Here is a 16,611-nt window from a genome sequence, read left to right as displayed (position 1 = left end):
GTGTCGTTTTACTGCTGTCCTGGCAACCCAGGCTGCGGGAGCTTTTGGGGAAGGGGATGGAGCACAACAGGGCCCCAGGTACCCCCTCTGAACAACACGGATGCTAACAGCAATTTCAACTCTCCAGAGCTTCTCCTCTACTAAAATAATCTGAAAGGGAGTTTTATGTCTTGCCCGAATCCTCTTTTTGCACAGAAAAAAAAATATATATATTTCTGTTATCTTTTCCCACACTGGGCAAATACCTCTTCCTTTCTGTGTGCCTCCTTCCTCAGCCACTCCCCCCCCCCCCCCCAGCAGCAGCACAGGGGGCAATACAGAACCAGAACAGCCCCTCTTTGCACCCCACAAGCCACTTGTGCAAACCCTCTGGTGCTGCTGGCTTTTTCCTGCCTCGCTGGGGGCCATCACACCCCAAGAACCAAAAGGTGTTGGGACAGACCTTCTGCGAAGCCAGCTTTCCCCACCCTAACTTCTTTACATGATATGCATTGTTTTTGCCTTGTTTCACACTTCATTTAGACGCTTAGCTGAGACCCTAATTACGCTTTGCAGATGATGCAAAGGGTGCAGAAGCACTCCCCAGGCCACGCTGTAATTGGCTGGGAAGAATTGCGTGCCTGCCGTCACTTCGAGGTGTGCCGTGGCTAACTGAGCTCCTCGTAGCTGGGGTTGATGCCTCAGCTCATCTCTAATGTGCAGCAACCACAACTCAAGGAGCGAGGCTGCGCTCGGGGATCACTAGAATAGAAAGCACCAAAGAGTTTACTCCTCAGCTCCTCCCACAACAAGGAGAAAGGGCTACCTTGTTCAGCCCTTGCAGCAGGGGGGAGATGCTGCTGTCTTCACAGCAGACTCCCAGGGGATCCATTCCCCCCTTCCCTGCCACAGCTTGCAAAGCAAATCTAAAGTAGACATGCTGCAAGCAAGGATGCAGCCACATCTCCTAACTGCAGGGATCAAAGATAGCTGTAAACCCAGCGGGGTTTACAGCTGTAATCCCAACGGGGTGGGCTAGTGGCTGCTAACAAATGCTTTGGGGGACGAAATCTGGCTGGGTTTGGGTGACTTGATGGAGAGAGAGCAGAGTTCCTGACTGGAAAGACCGAAAAAGACTGATCCAAGCCCTCAAGTCCAGATGGGACAAGGAATGAGAACCAGGTGAGGGAGGAAGGAAAGCCCTGGAGGATGCTGTTCTACCTCCTTCCTCGTCTTCCTCCTCAGTTCCTGGCCCTCTAATTGCCACGTAACTTGGCACCTCCCTCTTAATCCTGAAGGAGAAAACCCTTCCTACCTTTCAGGTGTCTCTGGATCTAGCTCCGGTAGTGTGTGCAAAGACTTCCCATCCAGCTGCATCCTGGTATCCAGCTGCAACAGCCCCGACATCCACAGGACAGACTTGGGCCAAAAAAAAAAATCCTATTGCTTTGGGTAAAGGAAGAAGAGTTAAAAAACAACTGCACAGCAAAAACAGATGAAGAGCATGTATTCTTATTCCACTCACCTATCCCATGTTTTCTGGGGGCTTGCAGTCACATGTGACTCGGGATTACTGGCCAGCATTTGCCATGGTTTTATGATTTCGCCAAGAGCAGCAGAGGGTTACAAAAGCTCCCCTCCCAGAGCCCAGAAGCTCAGCCTTTCCCCTTCACGCCCTGCTTAGGACCTGCCGGGGAGCTGCAGGGTTTCTCAGCACGGAGCACCTCATGCGGTGACCCTCACGGCCAGATTTGCCAAGCGGGCACCCAAAACCCCATCCCTCTGCAGCTCTTGTGGAGTTAACCGAGCGGCAGCCTTGCCATCGCATTGTTCCACACGTACGCCCTGTTCCGAACCGGCTTCGTCAATATTGGCTCCCGTCTTGCTGAGCAGGGTGGGACCTTGTTTTTCTAGAATAACAAACCGATCTTGCTGTGTGCTGGCGGCGTGCAGGCTCTCAGAGGGCTCCCAGAGACCCGCTTTTAAGCCGTTTCTGAAGGTATGAGTTTTGTTTAAGTCACCCAGTGTTGAGTTAGGCACCTGGGAGGAGCTGGGGATGGGATCCTCTTCTTTGTGTGGGGAGAACCTGGCCTGCTGGAGGCTGCCATCCACATGACAAGGAATGAGTGACAGCCAGATTTACATGAGGGGGACATGGGACAAGGCAATGGACGTGCCACGCCGGGCCTGTCCTGCCCCATCTGTGTGATGGCAGAGCGGCCGTGCACATTTTTGGGGTTGGCCTAACTCACCCAGCAGTGCTGGGGCAGCTCGCAGCAGACCTAGAAAGGTGAAGCTGATTTGGAGCAAGTTCCAGGAGTCCTAGGCTGAGTGTGATGGTTCAGGAGACATTCAGCCTCGCTGCTTTTACTTAAATAGCTGCTTTCCTGCCACATAATTCAGATGCAGGTTCTTAAAAATAAGAAACCTCTCAGGTGAATGACAGCCAGCCACAAGCTTTAAGGTCTCTGGGTCTGCAGTGCAGAATCAGGACTAATGGATATATGCAATTGTTTGCCTGTTAAACTACAGGTTCTTTTACCTTGATGCTATGCTCTTCCTGAAGGTTATACTATAGGTGAATTCCTCTGGATGCCGTAGAACTGCTCTTCAGCCTGCCTGTGATTCTTTGAGCATTTTTATGGCACAACAACTTGTTGCAGGTTAGCAGTGAGTTAAATTTCTCAGCCAGTTTTAAAGGCTCCCCTTAGTCCATTTTTTTTTTTCAGGGAAGTGTTTATTTAGACTGAGATTTAGCTCTCACCCACACAAGGATGTCTCTGCCAGTCACTTCCTGTTCATTTCTACTGCTTCGTCTCCAGTGGAGGTGGATGGGGTACGTTATACAGAGCATATACCCCAGCAGCTGCACATGGTCCTGCAACAAAGGTACAGATAACACGGTCAGTGATGAGAAATCATAGAAGAAAATAGCTGGTATGAACAGCAACATCTTCTGAGGTGAAGAAATCACGCACATTTAGGGATTCTGTGCAGGAAGTTTCACTAAACTGATTCCTGCTTTCAAGCTTGCTTCGGGCTGCGTAAACCAGCAGTAATTTCTTGGAACAGACCTCGTCTGAAGCTGGGCTCTGTTTCTTGGCTGCTCTTGTTTGCTAGAGTTGGGTGAAATGTTTGCTCCCTGCAAAGATTAGTGTCCTAATCTCATCTTAAGTAATCATGAAAAAAAAAGAAAGAAAAAAAGAAAAAACCACCACCACCACGTGCTGTTCCTAACCAGAGCTCTATTGTGAATGGGTGTAAAGGCCTAGGGGGAGGGAGCACTCATGCCTGCTCCTCTCCAGATGGATTCAACCTTCTCCTGAGAAGGATGATAATGCTCTTAAAGGATATTTACCCTAAGAGGACTGGTTACTTAGGCTAAGCAGGATGAAAGGCTATGGCGAGCCATAGCCTAATGGACCACTGCCATCTTTTCTCTTGGAGCAAAGGGACAGAGACGGAAGTCCAAACTAAGCTTCTTCTTCTTCCTAGGACTGTCAGGTTACTTCTAGGGACAGATGACAAACTCTCCAGATCCCTTTCTTCAAATTTCCAAACAGAGACCTTCCCTCGGCTCCCATTACAGGGACTTAGCATGTTCTCATGCGCTCTCCCCAAGCATCTTCTTGCCAGGCACTGTCAGAAGGCAATAAGCAGAAGGGACAGTAACTGAATCCTAGGGTCACAGCGTGTTTTGGGTTGGAAGGGACCTTAAAGGTCATCTAATTCCAACCCCCCCACACCAGGCTGCCCAAACCCCATCCAACCTGGCCTTGAGCACCTCCAAGGATGGGGCAGCCACAGCTTCTCTGGGCAACCTGTGTCAGTCCCTCACCACCCTCTGAGTAAGAATTTCTTCCTTATAGCTAATCTAAAACTACCTTCTTTCAGTCTAAAGCCGTTTCCCCTTGCCCTATCACTCCACTCCCTGATAAAGTGTCTCTCTCCAACGGTAGGAGGCAGCAGTGGTATATGGAGGGCAAGGAAGCAGGCTGAAAAGAAGCCTGCAGGGAAATCGCAGGTGTGGCACATTTCCAGCAGTCTTTCATCTTGGAAGACTGTGAGCTGCTTTGTCAATTGCTCTGGCCAAAAGCAGTGAAATCCAGCAGAAGCCTGCCTGTGTGGCAATGATGAGTACAGATCCGTGATGATGCAGCAGTGATCCAGCGAGCACAAACACGCGTAAATAATATTGCATGGCCAGCAACATGACTGATTAATTCTGTGTGTATGGGCCTAAGCTGCAGTTTATATATGACTTGAATACAGACCTTTTCCTTCCCAGCCTGCATCCTGCTTGGGTCGTACAACACGGCGAGGCAGTGCTAGCAATGCTGACCCCTTTCTTCTTTCTCTCTCTCTCAGAGGAACAAGGCATGACAGAGGACAGCTCCATCACGCTCACCTTGCACAGCTTACAGCTGCCCTTTTCCAACACCTGGAAGTACGGGATCTTGGCAATAGCCATCCTCTTGCTCCTGGTGGCCCTGACCATCTTAGTTTGCCAGGTGTGTCAGCTCCAGAAACGCCACAGGGCTAGAAAAAGTAAGTATTGGGCAACAGTGCTCAGCAGCCACCATGGGCCTGTTTCTGCTACCTTTTCCTCTCAAAAAGCAACTTCCATCCTGGACCAGATGCAGGAGCTGAGCATGGCTTCGCTAACAGCTATGTCCTCAGTTTTTATGCTTCCAACTGCAAGCATTTCTGTCACAGTCACTGTGCCACGCACCATGCCCAAGGTGCCCTGACCCGAGGCAGGCAAGGGACCAGGTCCCTCTTGCTGACATGACGTGGAGCTGGGGCAGGCCACCTCTCCTGGCTGTTGCCTGTAAGGAGACAAATGGGGCACACGTTTCAGGACCCCACAAGCATACCCTGCAAATACAGTTGTTGTAGCCTTGCTCTGTCAGGAAACCAGCTGTTTCTTCACCAGGCCAGAAATGTATGCACGGCTTCTCCTGTCCCTCCAAGCCCATCTGTTATCACAGGCCCCAGGTGATGCCAGGTTCACCAGCTCTTCCTCGCTCTCATTCCAGCTCTCCTCGGCCTCCTGTCTCCCAGCCTCAGCAATCCCTCTCTGCTTGGATGGCTTTTACAAAAGAAAAATTATAAAAAATCCAATCCTCCCCTTCCTTTCCCAGCTGCACGGTGTCACAAGCCATGTTACTGAGTGTGGCCCACCCCCCTTCTCTTGTCTGGGAGCATCAGGCCAAGTGCCATCTGAGCACAGCTTGCTCGACGTCTCCAAGCTGCATTTTTATTGTAAGCATGTTGCAAGGCTGTCCCCAAAAGTCTAAAATACAGGTCGTTCACACCAGGAGGTCGGTGCCAGCACCCACGCGATGGTAGCATTAGCATGGTACCCTTCAGCAGGTCCCACTAACAAGGCCTTGCTGGTGACAACGTGGTCCCTGAGGGAGGAGAGGTCAAGACAGGCTGTAGGATCCGTTGTCCTTCTACCTGTACCCAGCTTTTGGGGTATCCCATCTAAAGGCCCTGATTTCCAGAGATGGGATTTTTTAAACTCTGGTCTCCCTAAAGACTTTCAGAAACTCCCAAATAAAAATCCCATCCTCAGACTTTCAGCCTCCAAACATCACCATCTCCAAGCTGGACATCACTTACTTGGCTTTTCTGTATTCCCACAGAGAAGAAATACCACAGTGAAGACAGGGTGAGGATAAAGGCAGAGAATGGCTTTTGGGGGAAGAAGATGCCACCTCTTCTGCTTGACACCTCTAAGGCGAGCAATGCAGATTTCAAGGCAAGTACGTTGATGCTAGGGCAAGGTCAAGAGCCATCATTGTTGGCAGAAACCCCACAGGGTCAAGAGGTGGGCTGACTGACAGCCTCTCAACTCTGCTAGAAAACAAGATGCAAAACCCTGTGGCAAGAAAACGTATAAAGAGAGAATGTCTCCAGCTGAAAGGAACAGAGGAAGCAAAATACTGCTCTTTCACTTAAATAACAACTCTTCATATGGGGTGCCAGGGCCAGACCTGTGTCAGGGCCATGAGCCCGCTTGCCCCTGTTTCCCAGGCAGGACCAGACAGTCCCGGAGATACACAGGAGGAAAGTGGGGGAGCAAAAGAAGCAAAGCACTGACACACGAGGACCCCAGTGCGGTTGTTTTATGGGTACTGCAGTCTGCCCACAGCCCCCGTGCACTCAGGCCATGTGTGTCATCGTCCCTCAGCCTCCCAGCGGGTACTGGGAGTGCCCTGGGTGAGTTTTGGGTGACAAATTCAGATTTAGACATCTCCTAAGTAGGGCTGCTAGGAGATGCTCCAGCTCTGCAGGCTGCAAGCAAGACGTAGGAGGTAGGTGTCGCAGTGTGCAGCAGGGACCTTTGCAGCTACTTCAGGTGTTTTTGGGGCAGTCGCAGAGCTCATGGAGTCTGTCACTAAGGGAAGTGAAGAAACCCGCAAGTGCCATTTCTGGGGAAACTGGTGAAAAACCTCACTCGATCGGAATTTTCACTTCTCCTTGCTTCTCCTTCATCCAGAATTTATCTGGTTTTCTTGAAGAAGCAATCGCGGGCCTTTCCCATCCCCTCTCCCTCCCCCACAACCCGCTTTCTTCCCCACTTCCAGCCTGTGCCTCTGTTATGGGAGGGATGTGGTTTCCAATAAAACGAATTCCTCAAGTTCCTGCTGACCTCCCCACAGCTGGCCAGGCCTCGCTGCAGAGCAGGAAGCGGAGCAGAAGTGAGGCGGGCGCAGACGGCTCTGCAGCCAGCCGAGAGCCTGCTCAGCAACAGCCCCAAAATACCATCAGCAGCTGCTGAGTACAAAATGGCTATCGCAGGGCTGCAGCTGCTCGTCTCTCACTGGAGAAAAAAGCATGGCGAGAAGGGAAAAATGCTAAAAGAGTGGCCATCCTGCACAGCCAGGCGGCTGCGCTGATGCCCGTGCTCTCGCTGGTGCAGCGTGGCTGTTGGGCTCCACCATGCAGGGTGCTCAGCGTCACATCAACGGCGCTCATTTGCAGAGAAAATGAAAGCAAAGAACACTTTGAAGCTGCCGGGGATGCCCCAGAGAGGCCCCCGTGGCACAGAGCCCAGCAGAGGATGTTTGCAGAGCAGTACCTGGGGGGAGCGGGAGCTCGAATGCAGGTCCCGAGAGCAGCAAAGCTTCTTCGACCTCTTTCTTCCCGTGGTCTGAACCAGCCCATGAGGCTGTGCTATGCCAGGGAGCTGGCCTGTCAGGCGCTGGCATGACTGCACGAGCAAAAGCACTAGGTATCAGCACACCTTCTGTGCCTACCGTTGTAGGAAAAAGAAGAAAATTCAACACCAACACACTTTAAAAGACCCACCTCTCTCTCTTCCTCTTGTCCTCATTTTCCTTAGATGACGGAGTTACAAGCAGGGCCGGACGAGCCACATTTCTGCCCCTCCTGCAGCACCTCCGAAGACCCGAGCAATGATGGGGGACCCCTGCCCAGCTCCCGGGGCAAACTGAAGTTCTCTCTCCTCTACCGCAGAGAGCGATGTGAGCTGCTCGTGAGCGGCCTGGAGGCATGGGGGCTGCCAGGCCGTGGGCATACCGCGTCTGCTGTCCGGGCCCGACTGCTGCAGGAGGTCCCGTCCCGCATCCCCGGGCTCCAGTGCGTGGTCCAGGAGTGGAGAAGCCGGGTGGTGAAGAGCTGCAGCAGGCTGGCCTTCGGGGACCATTTTGTCTGCTCCCTGCGGGACGCCGAGGTGGAGAAGAGCACTCTGAAGCTGGAGGTGGGCTGGGGCGCTAGCTCTGGTAGCAGGCATAGAGCATTGCCTTGACCGCTGGCCTCTTGAGGTGTCTCCATCTCTTATCCCTCAGAGGAACAAAAAAAGGGGTTGGTAACTCTCCAGACTCATTCACCAGGTCCTCTTGGACTACAGCCAGCTGAGATGTTGGCTCTTTGGCGACGGAAATAGGACCAAGGTCACCAATGTCATGTGGCACTGACAGACAGAAGGGTCAGAAAGCCTGGAGACCCTAAACACTTTGGCTTTCAAAGGGGTGCCTGACTGGTTTCTTGGACATTTTAAGGCTGTAGGGATGGTTTGATTTCCCTGAAATCTGTATTTGCTTGTATTCTCTTGTCCTTTGTCACAGCCATTCCCTGTAGAAATCCCCTGGGATGCATGGTCCTGCAGTAGGGTATGGCATAGAGGCTGGGGCCTGGGGTAAACGCGTGGCTGCCCCCTGAGCTGAGGGATATCCCCCAGTGCTGGCAGGGCAGAGGTAGCTGGTGGGGATAACATGGTGAGCAGATGCAGCCTGAAACCTCTTCTACCTAACTCTTTCTTACTGTGGTTTGACAGCTTCGGACTTGCCTCACTTAGAGCCAGTTCAGGTCTGCCTCGATAACACTGCAGTGTAGCCATGAATGCCCAGGGATTTTAAATGTGCCTTGGCAACAGATAGCTGTGAGACACCCTATACACTGGGGTGTACCTGAAATGCATGCTGAGGGGACAGCAGCAAAGCCATCGCCAGTGAAATCCACAGCAGACAGGACATCTCCCAGCCAGTCCCACTGTTCTCTCCACAAGCCAGCAGTCAGACACGAGCCAGCAGTGAGCTGGGGAAGGAAGATGAAGTCTTTGTGCTTTCTTCCTTTTTCCACTTTATTCCATGGAGCCCAGGAGTTCAGTTGGAGGCAGAGGGAAGTGGATCACCCCAAAATCTGGAGTCTCACAAGCAGCAGAGAAAAGACAAACCAGAGCTGGGACAAGCTCACAGGTCTGGAGGTGTTGGCTTGAGGTGCAACCAGCCAGCAATTTCCGCTTCAAAAGACATCAGTGGGCTAGACAGACTGTAGGTCTGAATGTGAACGGTGATCCCCACGTGTTGCTGCAGATCTCATGTTCCCTGACTAATGTCCAGACTCACATTACTTCAAAGCCCCTCTGATTTGGCCATTACATTTTCCTGTCCCAGTTTTGTTTACTCCTCGTTCAGTTTTTGAGTGCCACTTTCACAAGCAAAAGCACTTGGCGGGTTTATCAAAGGAAACCACCGCAGCAAAGCAACAGCTTGACTTGGCTGCAGCGGAAGGGCAGGAGCACAGCACAAAGAGGAGAGCTGGGCTGTGCAGGCAGAGCAAGAGGTGGAAGGAGAGACGGAGGTGGAGCTGCAAGAGACCTCAGGGGAGCAAGACTGCTAGCTGCTGAAGTGGTTTCACGCTGCTCCCTTCCAGACCCTGGCAGATTCATGCACTGACATTGAGCTATAGGCTCCGAGTGTGACAAAGCGACAGCAGTAAATCTGTTCCCCATCAGGCAGCAGTTTTAAGTGATTTCGTTTGAAAACTAAAACACACCTGCATAAAATGTGTGCGCAAAGCCATGGCCACACACTGTGACCGTGCTCCCAAGAGGGAAGCAAGCAGTGAAGCCTGGGAGCTCAGAGCAGAGCTGGGAAACGGCTGCATGCCGGAGAGCAAACTGCTGGGGAACAGCTGCGGAGGGCAGGCACAAATCAGTACTGAAGCCACGTGTGAGCACATGCAGAAAAGGTCCTGAGCTGGCCCGGAGCAAGTGTGGGCAGCTGTCAGAAGACACGCTCTTGTGCAAGGGGATTCCAGCAACCACCCGGCCAGCTGGGAGGGAGCAAATCTTGCACAGAGCGAGGGCAGGATTCAGCAAGGCCAGAGGGGCCAGGCCATTAGCAGAGGTGGAAACATTGCTTCGTGTGGTGCTACTGCATCTGAATTTTGCTTCTTGCCATGGGCATCTTTTGCTATCAGGACAGCCTGGCTCCCAAAACCTGGTGCCCACCAGTGAGAATGGAGACATGGAAATGGGCAGATCCCCTTGAAGGAGGTGTGGGCCACGTGGATGTTGTGGCACAGCTCCGTCCCACACCTCACCTGTTGGACATGCCTTTTTCCTCTCTCCCACAGGTTCAACGGTTTGACAAATACTCCAGAAACGCTGCGCTGGGGGAAGTCAGGGTTGCCCTGAGGGAGCTGAAGGCTTCCCGAAGCCTGGCTGTGTGTGCAGAGCTGCAGGAGACCACAAAGGTAATTAATGACTAACACATGGCCTTACCCAGTGTGCCCACACAGTGCCAGGGAGCTGCACGTCAGTACAGCCACCCGTTAGTTTTATTAATGGAAAATCCCATCCCTGCATCCCTGGGATCCATCTGTGGGATGCAGGTGGTAACAGACCCCTTCTGCTCCCAACACTCTGCTCAGGTAGGCTCTGCAGGAAGGCTGGGGGCGTGGAGTTTCAAATTGCCTCTTAAAGGTGAGATCTCCAGGGAAGGACTGAGGCGTATTGATGACCAGGCTTATGTTGCAGCACCTTTTCCCTTCTCCACCCACAGAGACAAGAGTCTCTGCATTGCGCTGGCGGCCATTTGGTTTGTTTAGAGACTGATGGTCCAAAAGGAAAACACGTGATGTGTTCCAGTAAAGAATTAATAATGGTTTTTAAATGATAGCTGTGTATTTTAAATGGTTGCTAACAACAGCAGTGCATAATGTAACAGAGAAAAAGTGGCATCCCAAGTCCAGCAACTGGAACAATTAACTGTGTAAGAAACATTGATTTGTTGCTTATACACGGGAACTTGGTGCAAAATGTGAGCAACATGAATTTAGTTGCAGTCCTGCTTCTCACAGCACCCCAAAATGTCACAGTCTGCAGCCTCTAGCGTTTCCCGTGGCCCTCTGGAAAAAAAACACTGTGGTACCATAAGAATTAGTACTTTAGTACCATAAAATCAGCACAGATGTGGTCTGTACAGTAGTACCTCATCTCTCACTGCCGCTAGGAACAAGAGAGAGCTGAAAACCTCTTTCCTATAGCCCAGAGCAGCTTGTTTAACTCTGCTAAGTGATGGTTAGGGTACTGATGCTCCGTGATGCTCGCTAACAAACCAGTCTGGGTTTGGTGAGCCTGAAGACTCAGAATTGCACCTAGGTAATCCAGCTGAAGGAGAGCAGGAGCTCTCTTGTTCCTCACCAGGAGAAAGAGAAACTGCTACACCGAACAAATAAAGAACCGATGCTGGCAATTGCTGAAAGTTAACAAACTAAAAGTCAGTCTCAATAAAATGCTGAAAATCAGGGTATGGCCAGAATGCTGCGGTGGTCCTGCAGCCTCGGTTGATGGGCCACTAAGAGCACCCTGGTGAGCTGCAGAAAGTTTGGTGTGTGGTCCCGGTGGCAGCAGATTGTTGCACTGGCTGCTCACTGCATGCCCTTCTGCCCTCCACAGGACATCGTGGGAGAAGTGCTCGTGTCGCTGAAGTGCCTTCCCATCTCTCAGAGGATAGAGGTCGGGCTGCTCAAGGCGAAGACGACCCCCCCTCGCAGCACTGCAGGTAAGAGTAAGGGTTTTATATCCGCTGTTGGCTGGGCTTGTTGCTCCTCTCTGTTCTGCTGCCCGCTACCTTTATCTCACCCACACAGAGGAGCGTGGGGGTGTTGGAGAAGCAGGTCCCTTTCATGCCCATCACACCCCAGCCTTGGCAGAAAAGTGCTGCTGAATCAGCCCCCAAGGCCCATCACACTAATGAAACACCCAGCTACTTCTTTCGGGCAGCGCCTTTCATCCTCTTCCCTCCATCACAAGACTTGAATTCCCTTTCTCTGCTCTGCAGAAACCCAAAAACCGGATTTCATTACAGTGCTGTTGCCCTCAGTATGGAGCCAATTTGCTTTTCCTCTTGAGGATGCCCTGGGGTGAAAGAAGTGCAGAGGTACTACGTTGCTCCTCGGGGCTGTAACCAGAGCACTGCTATCATCCTTCCATCTCCGCAATGAGATGACACCTGAGAGCAGCCTTAGAGATGCTCTGCATTGTAGATAAGCTGTAAACAGCTCCTTGCCCTGAAAAGGCTGAGGTAGAGCCACCTTTTTTTCCTATAACCCAACATTTGATTCAGGCAACCAGCCCGACTCAGCCACACTTCAGATTTTGGACCCTTGTCTTATGTGGATTTCTCTCCTGCACCAAGCAGTGAGTTGGAGGAAGAACAGGAAGCCGTTTTCCCTCTGTAGCTCTCAGCACATGAACAGCACGAAGGCAAGCAGCTCTTTGCTTTGCCTCACTTTGTGTCCTGCTCTCCCTCTTCGCTGTATTCCCAAGGTAACCCCTTGGGACTGAGAGATGCACAGGAGACTTTGATATCCCCGGGCTGCTGTCTCCTGGGCTGAACTGTTCCCACAGCCTGGGCTGAACTCTTCCCACGGCCTTACGTGCTCAGAAGATCTCTTTTCTGAACCTCTAAAGCCACACTTTTCCATTTCACTAATTAAATGCAGTTAAAGCAATTGCAAAGGCTCCTATCTGTTGTTTCATTCCGAGCTTTGCTGCAGGTGTTGGGTTTAGCATAAGCATTTGTAGGACTAATAAAAGTAAGCTTTCCTCCATCGTCCTGTTCCTACTAACTTCAGAGCTTGTTACACAACTGCAGAACTACTCAGAGGTGGTCCTTGTCAATCGTGCTCTGCCTTTGCAGGATGGTGAGGATCACATAGGTCCTACTAGCTACCTACCTATTAAGATGCGATTGCCTTGGCCAAGTGGTCTGATTTCCAGCATTGCTGAAGCCAACCGAGACAGAGACAGATGCTGCAGTGCTCCCAGGCACCTCTCTTTCCCTTTCTCTTTCCCTCCCAGATGTATATGCGAGGATCGATGTTTCCTGCAGGCGCCACAGACAGAAGCACCAGAAATCCAGGCCGCGGGCCCACACACCGCTCATCATTTTCAACGAGACTTTTCTGTTCCACATGCCTGAGCCTCCAGCGTGGGACTGCACCGTGCTTGTCTCCATTTACCAAGTGGGCTCTGACCCCAGGCACCTCATCGGACAGGCCGCAGTGGGGAAGAGCAGAGCGAGGGAAGCTTCCGACCACTGGGACCTCGTGAAAAAGTCCATCCAGCAGCCCGTAGCTAAGTGGCACCCTCTCCTCGTTTAGAGGAGCACCGGTTCCTCATGCTGAAGCTGGCCAAGTTGTCTTTCACGAAGACAAACAAGCAATGCTCACGGCAGGCATAGCTAAAAGATGGGTCAGAGCCTGGAACTGTTGATAAGACAGAAGTAATGGTCTCTTCCTTGTTTGGCTCCCTCCCACTCCGTGCTGCTGCTCCTGGCAGGGAGAAGGTTCTTCATCTCTGCTGGTCCCGTATCATATTTAATATAGCAGCAGGGTTTTAGCAGCACCTTGGGCTGGAGAAGGTTTGCGCCTATGGAAGGAAATAATGCCTGCCCTGAGGTGCTCACTGCTTTGGGTAGACAAGAGGAAAAAGGGGATGGGGAGGAAGAGTCAGGGCTTAACATTCCACCTGTCTCCCTGTCCTGGTCTGATAAGAAGAGACCCATTTGTCATTTCCTACACTCCTAGCATGTCCTTCTGACTGATATCCCAGGCTTTCAGGGTGGCACATTCCCTCACATGGATGGCAGCAGCCATCCTCCCTGCCTGCCTGCAGGCAGGTGTGGGTTGGAGCTCCAGCTTTCCCTTTCTTACGTTTTTTTCTTAGCGACAGTCCTCAAAAATCCTACCTCTGCTCCAGTCACAAGACATGTAAGATGTCACCTTATGAGAAAGCTGTTAAATGTGTTTTTGCACACAGTGCGACCAAAAAAAAATAATGGTAATTTAGGTCACAACGGCTTACGTGGTGTGGGAAGCAAGTGAAATGAGGCCAGCAGAAAAGGAGAGGAGGATGTGCTGGTGCTGATGTCCTGCAGCCACCAACCCTTGCACAGCTCCTCTCGTGTTTGTTTGCCCTGAAAGGTTGCAGCACAGACCTTTAGTTGTGCTGCCCTTGCAAGCAATTACTGAGCGCACGTGGCCAGCAGGTCTGACCGGCCCAAGCGGCTACAAATTGAGGAAGAAAAAGGTGGCTTATAAATAAAGAGATACTACTTTCATATGAATATATACATTATACAAATAAAGACGTACAGGCGTGGATACAGGTGAGCAAATAGCTCTGCAAATCCTGCCAGAAAAACATCACCAGAGCAAAGCACTGTCAAACAGCAGAGCCATATCGTTCACTTACTTTCCCCATCTCAAGGCCAACCTGCAACAAATAAATCAGCCTCTAGCTCACAGGTGAACACACCGCTTAGGAGACTGTCAGTGCAATGAGTCAGTGTGTTTATACTGTTAAACTATTAAGATAATTTTAATCCTTGAACTGTCAAAGCTTCTATAATTAGCCTCCAGCAACTTCAGATTTGGAGCTATTAAAATGAATTGGAGATTTATTTCTGTGCAATTGCTCATCCTGGCTGTTGGCAATTTGACTGGTTTGGGTGTGCCTGTGTTAGCAGGACTCTGAGCGTTAACCACAGGCTTGGGTCCTTGCACAGCTTCTCCAGCCTACCCATGGAAATTACAGACATCACAGCGTTCTTGGGATCGGAGCAGAATTCCCTGCTGAACTGAAAGGAGAAGTGTTCGTGACGCACAAGTTCCTGAGGAGGGACAGTCCCACAAAACACAAAGTGACGGCGAACATCCCAAAAGCAGCACTGATACAGACAATAGCAGCACAAAGCGCCAGGGATTTCACTTGCTTGCATTTCTTCTGAATTCGAAGAGAGATCTTAATTACTTGGAAATACTCCTTTTTTTTTCTTTTTTTTTTTTTTTTTTTCCAGTCTTTTTGCTTCCTTGGTAAGAAATTTCCCTCTGACAGAGTAAATACTACAATATGTGCAAGTAGCTGTGTGTTGGAAAGAGTGTAACCTGAGCATGACATAAATGGTATGGAATAAGGGGTGGATATCTGTCCTGGTTCCAGTTAGGACAGAGTTAATTTTCCCTCCTAGTAGCTGGTAGGGTGCTATGTTTTGGATTAGGATGAGAAGAGCGCTGATAACATGCTGATGTTTTAATTGCTGCAGAGCAGTGTTTACACCAGGCCAAGGACTTTTTGGCTTCTCGCTCTGTCCTGCCAGCGAGCAGGCTGGGGGTGCAGCAGGAGCTGGGAGGGGACAGACCCAGGACAGCTGACCCAAACTGGCCAAAGGGGTATTCCATACCATCTGGCGTCATGCTAAACAATATATAGGGGTGGCTGGCCGGGGTGGGGGGGCCGGCTGCTCGGGGATAGGCTGGGCATCGGTCAGCGGGTGGTGAGCAATTGCATTGTGCATCACTTGTTTTCTTACACATTATTATTAATAATACTATTACCATTATCACTATTATTATTATTGTTATTATTATTTTCCTGTCTTAATAAACTGTCTTTATCTCAACTCACAGGCTTCACTTTCCCGTTTCTCTCCCCCATCCCAGAGAGGGAGGGGGGAGGGTGAGCGGACGGCTGTGTGGTGTTCAGCTGCCAGCCGGGTTAAACCACCACAGCCCTTTTATGGCCCTGCACGCCAAGTGGTTAATGTGCCTGAGCAGGGCTTCAGACAACATCACGCTGATGCTTCCCAAAGTCCCACCAAGCCCAGGGCAGCCAGTGGGACACGCAGTGTCCTCACACCCCCTGTGCCTGTGGGGAACAGTGCCCCACCAGCCTGTACAAGCTCCCGGGGACCTTAGCTGTATTTAAAAAATGAGTTATTGGGCAGGACACCTTGCAGAAATGAGCAGTGCCTCCCGTGTGGGCAGGATGCTCACACGCTGCAAGGCTGGGAGCGCTGGCAGGGCATGTCCTGCCTGGCAGAGCGTCGTGCAGGGAGCTGACACAGATCTGCGGAGGCGGCCAGGCACAATAAATACCTCGGGAGGGAAGGCCAAGGACACCTGCACCTGCTTGCCGGAGTTTGAGGGAAAATAATTGAGAGCACAACATCTGCTGTTTCCTCTCCGCTGCTCTCAGGGCATCGTTACCAGGGTGACAAAGAATTAAGCGCTCCCGTTGCCAAAGCAGTCGGAAGTGCCTGTGCTGGCCGCTGCCTGTCCTGTCCCCTTGGTCTCATGGTCCTCGGGGACAGCAGCCCCCAGCACCTTTGGGGTTTGTCCCCACGGGCACCATGCACAGCCCCGCGAGCTCTCCCTGGCACGTGTTTGGGACACGGCGGCTGGGGAGGGAGCATCTTTCTCCTTGAGAGAGTGCCGTGACCCTGCGCCCGAGGTGGGGCTGCTGGGAACTAAAAATAATATCAGCTGCTCATGGATTTGCCCATGGAGAACAGCCGCCAGCCAGGCAAAGTCGTTTTGGGAGTTGGAAGCCTTGCACTTTGGTGCAGGGGCTAACGGCAATGCATTTGGTCCACCTTGCTCCGGCACCGCGCACAGGACAAGCACAAGCCTTCACTCAGGGGTCTGAGCACCCACCAGCATTAAACTGGGCACCTCCACAAGCCCTTTTTTTCTGTGTGGCACTGGGTACTCAGCTGCCGAGCCCCTCTGGGATCTGGCTTTTGCTTGGGGTGCTTGCTTGGCTCTCAGGCTCGTTTCGGGCTCTTCCCTTCCCCACTGACGCAGGGGAAAGCCTTCCCCCGTGCCTCTGGCACCCCTCCAGCCGGGGCTGTGCCAGGCTTTCTGGCTCTGGGCTCCCTGCATGGAGCACAGAGAGTTCAAGCAACAAACACAGAGCATCCTCTGGCCGGGGAGCAGCGGAACCGGAGCGGAATTCCTGAATTCAGCAAACGCGATCCGTGTCTGGCTGCTGTCACGACGCGGATGCGGCAGGAAAAAGAACGCTGCAAA

The 16,611-nt window shown here is 51.7% G+C and overlaps 1 protein-coding gene across 3 annotated transcripts; it reads left to right on the top strand.

The window, feature by feature from the left end:
* The first annotated feature begins 1,841 nt into the window (after positions 1-1,841).
* LOC308195555 (synaptotagmin-12-like) lies at positions 1,842-14,646 on the top strand. Of its 3 annotated transcripts, none has more exons than XM_080593193.1 (7): positions 1,842-1,978; positions 4,348-4,527; positions 5,631-5,746; positions 7,334-7,711; positions 9,871-9,990; positions 11,195-11,300; positions 12,602-14,646. In XM_080593193.1, exons 2-7 carry the CDS (start codon positions 4,359-4,361, stop codon positions 12,901-12,903), a joined length of 1,191 nt encoding a protein of 396 aa, XP_080449319.1. In that variant the 5' UTR covers positions 1,842-1,978; positions 4,348-4,358; the 3' UTR covers positions 12,904-14,646. The 3 variants fall into 3 exon arrangements, with proteins under 3 accessions (XP_080449319.1, XP_080449320.1, XP_080449321.1); XM_080593194.1 differs by lacking the exon at positions 1,842-1,978 and adding an exon at positions 2,005-4,164; XM_080593195.1 differs by lacking the exons at positions 1,842-1,978; positions 4,348-4,527 and having other exon boundaries at positions 5,631-5,750.
* The last annotated feature ends 1,965 nt before the right edge of the window (positions 14,647-16,611 follow it).

Source organism: Anser brachyrhynchus (genome assembly GCF_964034855.1).
Source record: "Anser brachyrhynchus genome assembly, chromosome: 5".
Lineage (NCBI taxonomy): Eukaryota > Metazoa > Chordata > Aves > Anseriformes > Anatidae > Anser > Anser brachyrhynchus.
This window is presented reverse-complemented; position numbering and strand designations above follow the sequence as displayed.